The sequence below is a fragment of the Mastomys coucha genome, unplaced genomic scaffold (assembly GCF_008632895.1).
Source record: "Mastomys coucha isolate ucsf_1 unplaced genomic scaffold, UCSF_Mcou_1 pScaffold18, whole genome shotgun sequence".
NCBI classification, from domain to species: Eukaryota; Metazoa; Chordata; class Mammalia; order Rodentia; family Muridae; genus Mastomys; species Mastomys coucha.
Window position 1 is genome coordinate 74,097,661 of NW_022196900.1, and position 11,005 is coordinate 74,108,665.

The 11,005-nt window shown below is 41.9% G+C and overlaps 1 protein-coding gene across 3 annotated transcripts in view; it reads left to right on the forward strand.

The window, feature by feature from the left end:
* Positions 1 to 7,987, forward strand: part of Gpbp1l1 (GC-rich promoter binding protein 1 like 1) — a 37,997-nt gene extending 30,010 nt beyond the window's left edge. For all 3 annotated transcript variants that reach the window (XM_031378295.1, XM_031378293.1, XM_031378294.1), the window contains exons 8-12: positions 1,015 to 1,155; positions 2,203 to 2,367; positions 3,777 to 3,901; positions 4,996 to 5,098; positions 7,062 to 7,987. In XM_031378295.1, coding sequence (XP_031234155.1) covers positions 1,015 to 1,155; positions 2,203 to 2,367; positions 3,777 to 3,901; positions 4,996 to 5,098; positions 7,062 to 7,214 — 687 coding nt within the window. In that variant the 3' untranslated portion in view covers positions 7,215 to 7,987. The remainder of the gene's footprint in view (positions 1 to 1,014; positions 1,156 to 2,202; positions 2,368 to 3,776; positions 3,902 to 4,995; positions 5,099 to 7,061) is intronic.
* The last annotated feature ends 3,018 nt before the right edge of the window (positions 7,988 to 11,005 follow it).

Sequence of the window (11,005 nt, forward strand, 5' to 3'; positions counted from 1 at the left end):
AAGAATTAAACATTAGCAAGGTGGGTAAGAGCATGTACTGCATCATGGAAAGGAAATCTTTTCATACACGCTCTTTCCTCTAAGTCTTCCTTCTGCTTTGTTCTCTGGGAAGTAAGTAGTTTTGCACTTACTACTTTTCCTCTCTGTTGACCTCTGTCATCTTCTTTGTTCTCTCTTTTTTTTTTTTCTTTCCCCTGAGACAGGATTGCTCTGTATAGCCCTGGCTGTCCTAGAACTCACTCTGTAGACCAGGCTGGCCTCAAACTCAGAAATCCACCTGCCTGTGCCTCCCAAGTGCTGGGATTAAAGGCATGCGCCACCACCATCTGGCTGGTCTCTTTGTTTTTCAACACAAGGTTTCTCTATGTGATAGCCCCAGAACTCTCTCTGTGGACTATGCTGGCCTTTAGCCTTGAACTCACAGAGATTTGCCTGAGTGCTGGGATTAAAGATATGACCGCCACGATCAGCTGTCTTTCATCTCTTCAGACAGTGTATTTGACTAGAATAATGGAGTATTCATATATTCATGCCACCTATACTATAGTTGTTATAGATATGGCCAGATCCCCCAAAACTGAGCCAAAGAAGGCCTTTGGATTTAAACAAGGGCTATGTCCCATTTACAATATGCATCCTAGCATGGAACTAGCCTACTACTATTAAAATATCTAGAAAACTGCATTTTTTTTCTGATGCGTTTTGTGGAAATTAATCTTCACACACAAGAACTACAAAGGTCAGAGGTTCTAAATGAGTGGAAATTCTACTTCACGTGCGATTAAATGCTTTGAGAACTAGCATGGTAAAGAAAGCTGTTGAACCTACAGCTCATGGTCTCTCTATTCCCCATCTGTCTAAACTCAGAAAGGTTACATGCATATTAACAGGTAAATTCTGGGAACTTGTATTTCCCACATAACATTTCACACTTTCCTTTGATTTTTTTTTTTTTTAAGCTAAGCTCCTATATGTATATTGCTTTTGACTGATGTGTTCTTTATTCCTATATAGCCCAATGCATGGAAAGCTAACCGAATGGAACACAAATCTGGATCACTTTCCTCTAGCCGAGAGTCTGCTTTTACCAATCCGATTTCTGTTACTAAACCAGTGGTACTGGCTGCTGGTGCAGCTCTCCACTCTCCCAAAGAGGTGGGTGAGAATAACTGTGGGGCAGCCTTATGTATCCCAGGAGATGGCCTTCAGTGTCTAATCCTCCTGCCTGTGTCCCCAGCTTACGAGTACATACAGTTCTAGGGATCAAACCCTGGGTTCCATTTATCGTAGGTAAGCACTTTGTCCACTGAGTCACATGTGCCCTCAAAGTTAGCATTCCCTCCCCCCTATTAAAGATTATGTGTGTTTGAATATTTTACCTGGATGTATATGTTTGCATCCCATGCTTTTCTGGTTCCTATGGAGGTAGAAAGAGGGTGTCACATTGTCTGCATCTGGAGTTTCAGGAAGTTACAAGTTTCCTGTGATTGCCTGGAACTGAACCCAGGTCTGTGGAAGAGCAGCCAGTACTCTGAACTGATGAGCCATCTTTTCAGCCCAACTATTTCTTACACAAAGTTATAAACAAATAATTTGTTTAAATTGTCATTCTCAGCATAGTGTGGTTGTGAATGCCTAAATCACAGTATATCCTGAGGCAAGGGTGTTGTAAATTCCTAGCTGACCTTGGCTGTGCAGCTTGTATTTACACACACACACAATACACACACATACAAATCTTGGACTTTTCCATCTATTTTCATTAAGGATTACAGTGTAAAGTGTAGGTACAACAAACACCATTTCTGTTCTGACTAAACTTTCCTGATTACCTTCGTTATTGATGTCTTTCATAGGTGTCAAATAGGCAGTAACTAAGTGATATACTGTGGTTAGTGTTCCCCTGGTTTCTGCAGAGGGTTTAAAATGGGTATGCCATGTATACCAGGATTCTGTATTCTAAGAATTCTACAAAATTGATGTTTTTAAATGAACTGGGTGATTTTGTTGTTGCTTTATAAATATGGGTGTTTTGACTACGTCTCAGATCCCTTGAGTCATAGAACATTGTGAGCTGCCCACTAGGTTCTGAGAATTGAATCTGGGTCCTTTCAAAGAATAGCCAGTGCTTTTATGTAACTTGGGGATTTCTAGTTCTTGCCCTTTGCTGGTAGGAACAATCTGTTTGTGCTGTTTGCGCAGAGTCCCTCCAGTACTACCCCTCCAATTGAGATCAGCTCCTCTCGCCTGACCAAATTGACCCGACGCAGCACGGACAGGAAGAGTGAGTTCCTGAAGACTCTGAAGGATGAACGAAATGGAGACTGCTCAGAAAGTAGAGAGTGCAACAAGCTGGAGGGGCTAAGAGTATGCAATTTTTCTGGACTACTATGTATTTCCTTTTGTTATGTGTATTTTCCTTTCTTAGCTTTTTTTTAAATGTGTGTGGGTTTGTCCATGTTTCACAGTCTTAATAGTGGAGGTCAGAAACATGGAAGCGTTAAAGTCAAACCATCAGGCTTGCTTGCAATTGCTTTTGCCCACTGAACCATCTCAACGGCCCTCTTTCTTTTTGTTTTTGGTTGCTTTGGGGGTTTGTTTTGTTTTGTTAGGTTGGTTTGGTTTGGTTTTTGAGATAGGATCTTGCTGTTTACCTCTTCCTGGCCTGGAACTTACTATTAGACCAGGCTGTCTTCAAATTCATTGAGAGCCATCTGTCTCTGCCTCCTCAGCTGGATTAAATGTGTGTACAACACCAAATTCATCCCAGCCATAATACTTTAGTGTATGGAAGCGACATTTGGATGTGACACATTTTACATTTAACTCATAGGCTTTGATAAGAATAATTGGTCTCTGCTGAGAATTAAAGCAGGGATTGCCATGTGGGTTTTATATTTTGAGGTGGGTATAATTGCCATCTCTAGAATTTTTCCTCAAAAAGTAGTCAGGAGGACTGGTGAGATGACTCAAGAGGGTGAAGCCACTTCCCCTGACTCTGTGCCTCGATTGGTAGGATTAAACTTGGGCATCACCATTGCTGGTCCCTTTTCTTAATTGTTAATTTTCTTACTGTTAAATTTTAAGTGTTCTTTGTTTATCATAGAGAATAATCCCTCATCAGATGAGAGTTTTATACACTTCCTCCCCATCTCTTCCTGTCTTTGTTGGTAGAAGGCAGAGGTTGGATCTTACTGTATTTATTGAATACTTGATGTTGGTGATTCTGCCACCTCAGTACTGGGATGACAAGCCTGTGCTGTCATGCTGGTCCCTTCTCTAAACAATGCCTACCACAGAGCAAAGACTTGCTTTTAACGAAGCCCATTTAAGGGTTTTGTGATTTGTTCATATGTTTTTTTTACCTAATTAGTCATATCACGCCCAAGATGTTCAGTGGTAGCCATCAGTGGTGGCACACTCCTTTAATCACAACACTTGGGAGGTAGAGGCAGGTGGATTTCCGAGTTCGAGGACAGCCGGGGCTACACAGAGAAATCCTGTCTCGAAAAAACAGAAAAAAAAAAAATGCTGGCTGGTTCCTGTTTATATGTTCAGGTGTCTGTGCAGTTTAGATTTGGGTCAGTGTGCCCCACCCCCCTCTTGATGTTAGATGTTTGGGATCTTCTGACTTTCCAAGTTTGTTTATTGGCACAGCTGGTCTCAGTTTTAAAATGGGAAAAAAACTCTGTGAGGTAGAGGGTGTGGCGTGGTCTGGAAAACCCTGTTCTCACTCTTCAGTATTGCTGATGCATCCATCCCTTTCCTTATTACAGTTGGAGGGCAGCCACACACCCGAACCAAAGGAAAATGGAGAACAAGGTTGTCTTGAGAATGGCCTTTCTCTACCCATGGTAGAAGAAGGGGAGGTCCTGTCACACTCTCTGGAAGCAGAGCACAGGTGAGAATCAAATGTATGGCATGTAAGACCCTTAAACAGAGATCCTAATTATTTACACTATATTCCCCCGGGTTAGGTTATTTAGGGGCACAGTCAGGAGCGCAAGGATTTTCCACATCCGTGTTGCTTTCCCATCTGAGCAGTATCTTTACTTTACTGTGAAGTATCTTTAAAGGGGCTTTGAGCGCCTGGGATCCTCTATGTGGATCAGCTGATTAACTGCAAGCCTTGTGTACATGAGTAGTCTGCATAGACAGCCTGCCAAGTCTGACAGTGCTTCCTCACAGGGAGCTTGTGGTTCTTTTTCACCCTTCCTGGCAATGCAACACTTTTTTGGTTTTTCAAAACAGGGTTTCTCTGTGTAGCCCTGGCTGTCCTGGAACTCACTCTGTAGACCAGGCTGGCCTGGAACTCAGAAATCTGCCTGCCTCTGCCTCCCAAGTGCTGAGATTAAAGGCGTGCACCACCACTGCCCGGTAGCAATGCAACCCTTTAAAACAGTTCCCCATGTTGCAGTGACACCCCCCTCCCAACCATAACATTATTTTCATTGCTAACTGTTATAGATTATAAGTATTTGACATGTAGGATATCTGATATGTGATCCCTGTGAAAGGGCCATTGGACTCCCAATGGGGTTGAAACCCACAGGTTGAGAACTACTTATCTAGAGGAACCTCAAAGGTTAGTGAAATTATAAAAGAGTTCCACAGTGCTGTTGAAATTGAACAAACTATGGACCACAGAGATAGGCTAATTTGTTCACAAGGAATAAAGCAGTAATTTCTTGCTCCTATTTGGATCTATGAAAAGGTTATTTTCAGTCGGGATTTTGCGATTTTATTTGTACCATCTTATTTGTAATTTCACCATCTTATTTGTAATTTCTACTGTCTTTCCACTAGGTCTTTTTCCCTTAAACAATTAAGAGCCTCCATCTAATTATCAGCACCTGAGTAACTTGCCTACCAGGGAGAATAGGAATTTTCTTCTGTAGCATTTGTTGGCCTTGGATAGACTCTGGGTGCTAGTAGGCTGCACACTCAAGCTTAGGAGCATGTTTTCTTTGCTGTCTATCCTTTTACCTCTTCCAGGTTGTTAAAAGCAATGGGATGGCAGGAGTATCCTGAGAATGATGAGAGTTGCCTTCCACTCACAGAGGATGAACTCAAGGAGTTCCACGTGAGAACAGAGCAGGTTTGTACTAAGCCCTAACCCTTCAGTGACAGCAAGTTAAATGTTTACAGTGTGTACTGGCTAGTTTTGTGTGTCAACTTGACACAGGCTGGAGTTATCACAGAGAAGGGAGTTTCAGTTGGGGAAGTGCCTCCAAGAGGTCCAGCTGTGAGGCATTTTCTCAATTAATGATCAAGGGGGTAGGGCCCCTTGTGGGTGGTGCCATCCCTGGGCTGGAGGTCTTGGGCTCTATAAGAGAGCAGGCTGAGCAAGCCAGGGGAAGCAAGCCAGTAAAGAACATCCCTCCATGGCCTCTGCATCAGCTCCTGTTTCCTGACCTGCTTGAGTTCCAGTCCTGGCTTCCTCTGGTGATCAAAAGCCATGTGGAAGTGTAAGCTCAATAAACCCTTTCCTCCCCAACTTGCTTCATGGTCATGATGTTTATGCAGGAATAGAAACCCTGACTAAGACACAGTGTTCTTGCCCTTGGGAAATTCTACTGTTTATTTAGAGTTTGGGGGCCAGTTTTTGCTGGCAGGATCTCGACAGGTATGGTAGTATGTGCCTTTAATTCCAGCCTGGGTTTACAGAGTTCTGTGACAGCCGGGGCTACATAGAGAGACAGTATCTCAAAACAAAACAGACCAAAAACCAAAAAGTTCGGATATCACTTTATCGTCCTGGGTAATTTGGAACACGCTATTTTAGAATAGCATACTTGAATATACATACTTACATGGCATGTAAGACCCTTAAACAGAGATCCTAATTATTCACACTATATTCCCCCGGGTTAGGTTATTTAGGGGCACAGTCAGGAGCGCAAGGATTTTCCACATCCGTGTTGCTTTCCCATCTGAGCAGTATCTTTACTTTACTGTGAAGTATCTTTAAAGGGGCTTTGAGCGCCTGGGATCCTCTATGTGGATCAGCTGATTAACTGCAAGCCTCGTGTACATGAGTAGTCTGCATAGACAGCCTGCCAAGTCTGACAGTGCTTCCTCACAGGGAGCTTGTGGTTCTTTTTCACCCTTCCTGGCAATGCAACACTTTTTTGGTATTTTATGTATTTTAGAATAGCATACGTACCTCCTCTGCCTCATGGTTACTGAGATTACAGCCATGTGTTGGCTGTCTAGGAAGCACTAATATTAAGAGAGACTACCACGGTACTATAGCATGGTGTCAGTCCACTTCTACAGTAGGAATCAAAAAAGATACAGCCCAGGGCAGTGAATAGCAGACTTGGACAATACAGGTGCCATGCTCACAGCTCTACCCCTTATTAGAAGGTAAGGTCTGAGCTCCTCCTGGGGCTTCCTGAAAAACAGCCTGTGCCTCACCCTCTGCAGCATAAGTCGTAGGCTGGAGAGAGATGACACACTGGTGAGGATGGCATGGAGCTCTTGAATAGGATCTGGTTTTGATTCTTGGCGCCCATGTTGGCTTAGAACCACATGTAATTCCAGCTTCAAAGGATTTGGGATTTCCAGCTTCCATAGGTACCACACACAAAATGAAAAATAAATATCTTTAAAGCATAAGTGACACCTGGCAAGCCCCACAATAGGACAGTCTACAGGCTGACATGAGATAATACCATTTAGAACTGTTTTAGAAATAACTCTAAACCCTTCACGTGTCATACTGAACTCTAGATTGTGACTTGAAAGGAAGTTGGGGAAAAGTGTTTGGATGACCCAGCTTTGGTTGCATACATCTTTAAGCCTAGAACCCAAGGCATAAACAGCCAGATTTCTGAATCTGAGGCCAGTATGGTCTACATAGGGTGTTCCAGGACTACAATAGTAAGACTCTCTCTAAACAAAAGAAGTGAAATCCTTGTAAAGACTCATGTCCACCTTGAAGTTTGAAAAGTACTGCTTGAGGAGATGTTAGGTCTTTTGGGATTCCCCTCCACATACTCTTCTAGACCGGTATAATCACTGAAAAATTTTTCTTTTCTTTCTCCTATGCTCCATAGCTACGAAGAAATGGGTTTGGAAAGAATGGCTTCTTACAAAGCCGTAGTTCCAGCCTGTTGTCCCCGTGGAGAAGTGCTTGCATTGCAGAGTGTGAGGGCTCAGACACGGAAACAAGCAGCAGCGAGACATCAGACGACGATGCTTGGAAGTAGAAATGTAAATGCTCACAGTCGACCTGTCCCGCTGAGCTCAGCCTTGTGTTTAGAGAATATAAAGTGTTCTTTTCCTTTTCTTATGTTGTTGAATACTTCATGCACAAGGGAAATAATCATATCCCAAAGAGAGAGCAATTGTCTTGCTTAGCTTTTGTTGTTCTTCCCTGTTATCTGCTTAATAGGCATTTGTGTGGTGGGATTTTTTTTAAGCACACACACAGTACCTGTGGGGCTGTGCACAAGTGGGCGCTGTCAGGGCAAAGATGCAGGGAGGAGATGCTGCTCTGCTCAACAGCTCCTACTACCAGCCCTTGGGCACTCACCCCTGTGCTCAAGCAATCATTGTCAATGACAAAGTGACTATTGAAGTTATAATTGTATTAAATTAATGCTAATAATTTGGATATTTTATTTTATTTTTGGCTGCTGGGGTAACTTAGCCCTTAACCAAGCATATGTGGTTGTTTTTGGTTTTTTGGGTTTTTTTTTTATTTTTCCTTTTGGGGGGGGGCGTACAGCTGTAAAATATTTGGATATAGGAAATGTTATTCTTGCAGCCTTGATATTCAGGGTGGATTGTAAAATATGAATTTTTGTGAGATTTCAAAGATTAAGATTATTTTGATAACATTATTTACAGATTTAAAAGATGTGGTTACCACAAGTCTGTTGAGGGGGAAAACTACTGCATAAAATAACTAACGTGGAATAAATATTTTGCATCAGTTTGGATTGTCTTGTGTAAGAAATATATTTTCTTTAAAATTAGAGAGTGGGTTCTTTTTTTAGGGGAAATATTTTTAGAAATCTGGGGGAAAACTGAATTCAGCCCCACCTGTTTCCCTTTTCAGCAAAAATCCTTGTTGTAGAAACACCTGTGCAATAAATTATTCAAAATAAACTACATTCTTTTTTTTTTTAAGATTTATTTATTTTACATATGTGAGTACACTGTAGCTCTACAGATGGTTGTGAGCCTTCATGTGGTTGTTGGGAATTGAATTTTAGGACCTCTGCTCACTCCTGTTAACCCCACTTGCTCCAATCCAAAGATTTACTTATTATTGTATAAGTACACTGTAACTTCAGATACACCAGAAGAGGGAGTCAGATCTCATTACTGGTGGTTGTGAGCCACCATGTGGTTGCTGGGATTTGAACTCAGGACCTTAGTGATCTTAACCACTGAGCCATCTCACCAGCCCCCAATTTCTTTACTGAAGGAATTTTTTAGTGCTCAGGATTTATCAATATACCTGAGTTTAGAGGCTTCGTCGCCCCACCCCCAGTGGGTTTTGTTTTATGTGTAGGTGTTTTGCCTATGTGTATGTCTGTGAATGCTGCACTGATCGCCAGAGGAGGCCAAAGATGGGCTTCTGGTGCCCTGGAAGAGCAGCTCTGAACTGTTGAGCCATGTGTTCAGCCACCAATGTGAATATTTTAAAGAAGGCCTGACTCATGTTTCCTTAAAAAATGGGTGCGTTGGGGGTGACTGAATGAAGTAAGGTGACAGTGCAGATGGAGTCATGAGAGTAACTCATTGTGGGGTTTGCACTTGCCTGCTAAAGTCTTCTATAACTAAATACATGGTGGAGAGAAATGCTTTCCACAATTAGTTCTCCGAGTTGTATATGTGAAAATGACATGCACATATACATACAAAATGAATGAAGAGCTGGAGAGAAGGCTTAGTGGTTAGCACCTACAGCTTTGGCAGTTTTCATGGTTGTGGTTTCAAACCTTTATCTATTTATGGGCCACCAAGATGACTCAATGAATAAGTTTGTCACCAAGTTTGATGATTTCGGTTTGATTCTTGGGATCCACATGATGAAAGACAAATGAGGAATCCCTTGGCATGATAGGTTACCTTGGCCTGCCTATGCTAACATACATACATGCACAAACTAAATGTTAAGATATGTTAAGGAAGTTTGCAGCTGGAGATTGTAGCTCATTGGCAGAACACTTATTTGCATTGCATGGCAAAGACCCTGGATCTACTACCTGAAACCACTAAAAAAAGAAAACTTTAACACTTTCATTATAATGCTCATGTAAACCCACTTAAAAAAATACATGCTGGAATTGGAAAGATGGCCCCATGGAGTACTCACTAGCTGCTCTTAGGTTATGGTTCAAATGCAATCATAACCTAAGACAGTCCCAGGGGATCCCTCTTCTAATCTCATTGGGAACTGAATTCATTGGTATACATGCAGGCAAAATATATACATTAAAAAAGAAAAAGCATCTTTAAATCTATAAAGTAACAATATGTGGTTGGCACTAGAGAAGAATGCTCTGAAACATACTCTGAAACATTTTGTAACTTGCTCCTCTTGCTTTGAATATTTGAGGAGAAATACCTTAAGGCTTCTGTCTTATTAAGGAAAGAAGGTTGCTTCGAAAATTAGGTGCATGGATCTGTGTAGAGGAATTTTAATCCAGGAACATCCAAAAGACCTGTGTCTATATGATCTGCCTGGAATACAGACACACCCTTAGTACTCATCTTTAATCCCAAACAATGTATGTAAGGTTAGTTTATACAAGGAAGCACTATGTTTGAAAGTGATGTGTAGTTGAGGATTGGACAAGGTGGTGAATCAAAAAAATCTGACCGAATGAGTCAGAGATGGGTGACCAAGCCAGCTCAGTCAGTCAACAGTTTCTGAGCTCAGGAGGAGGGATTAAAAAGAAAAAAAAAGACAACTAGACAACATTGTACCACAACCCTAGCAAATTCTGAGGCCGAGGCAGGTTTACTCTTTCCCAATTTGCTTTTATACCATTTTAATTACATGCAAGTAATAAGGTCAGTTCTAGGTTGAGGAATAAGCAAGACAATAAACAAATAGTCAAGGACCCAGTAAGACAATAAAGTCCTGTGGTCACTTTCTCGGAGCTTATCAGGATGACCAAGATAACTGAGCCTACTTCCCCATCCTAGCGCAAAGTCATATTTTTGCCTGAAGCCTACTTCTTTGTTCTAGCCTAAAATTAGATTCCTGCCTGAGCTTACCTCCTAGTCAGAGCCCAAAATCAAGTTCCTGCCTGAAGCTGTTGTGCCCAGAGTCCATGAGGAAACCCAAAGGAGCCCAAGAATTGCAAAGTCTGCTGTAATTACAAAAGAACATTTTATTCCAAACACTTTGCAGTCACTTAGAGCAAGTGATCACATGTGACCCTGAGCCTGAAAAAACATGAGTTTATATACAAAACTGGGAATTCTTTTTTAAAGATTTATTTATTGTTACTGTAGCTGTCTTCAGACACACCAGAAGATGGTGTCAGATAAAGATGGTTGTGAGCCACCATGTGGTTGCTGGGATTTGAACTCAGGACCTTTGGAAGAGCAGATAGTGCTCTTAATCTTTGAGCCATCTCTTCAGCCCCCAAAATTGGGAATTCTTAGGATGCTTCAGAGTGAGGGGAGTGAATTGCTATAACCATTTATTAGGGCGGAACTGAAGCTGGTGGGGGATCAATGGATGTCTGTTTTGGTGTTATCAGGAACTAATTTTATGGCGGGTCATAACTTCTGATTACCTTTTTCTATGATTTAAACAGAGGGAGCTCTAATCCTCTCTAAGTTTGTTATTTCTGAGGTCTCAAGGACAGGCACCTGGAGAGTTCAGGCCGCTTATGGGAGAGCTCCAGCTGGTCCTGGGGACACCTAGGCTGGGAGGTTAAAGCACTTGTTTCTACAAGCTGTTTTCATTAAGGGGTTTTGGGTAGTGCCATTCTAACAGTAGTCTAAGTTCTCTTGGAGCTGCTGGGGAGAG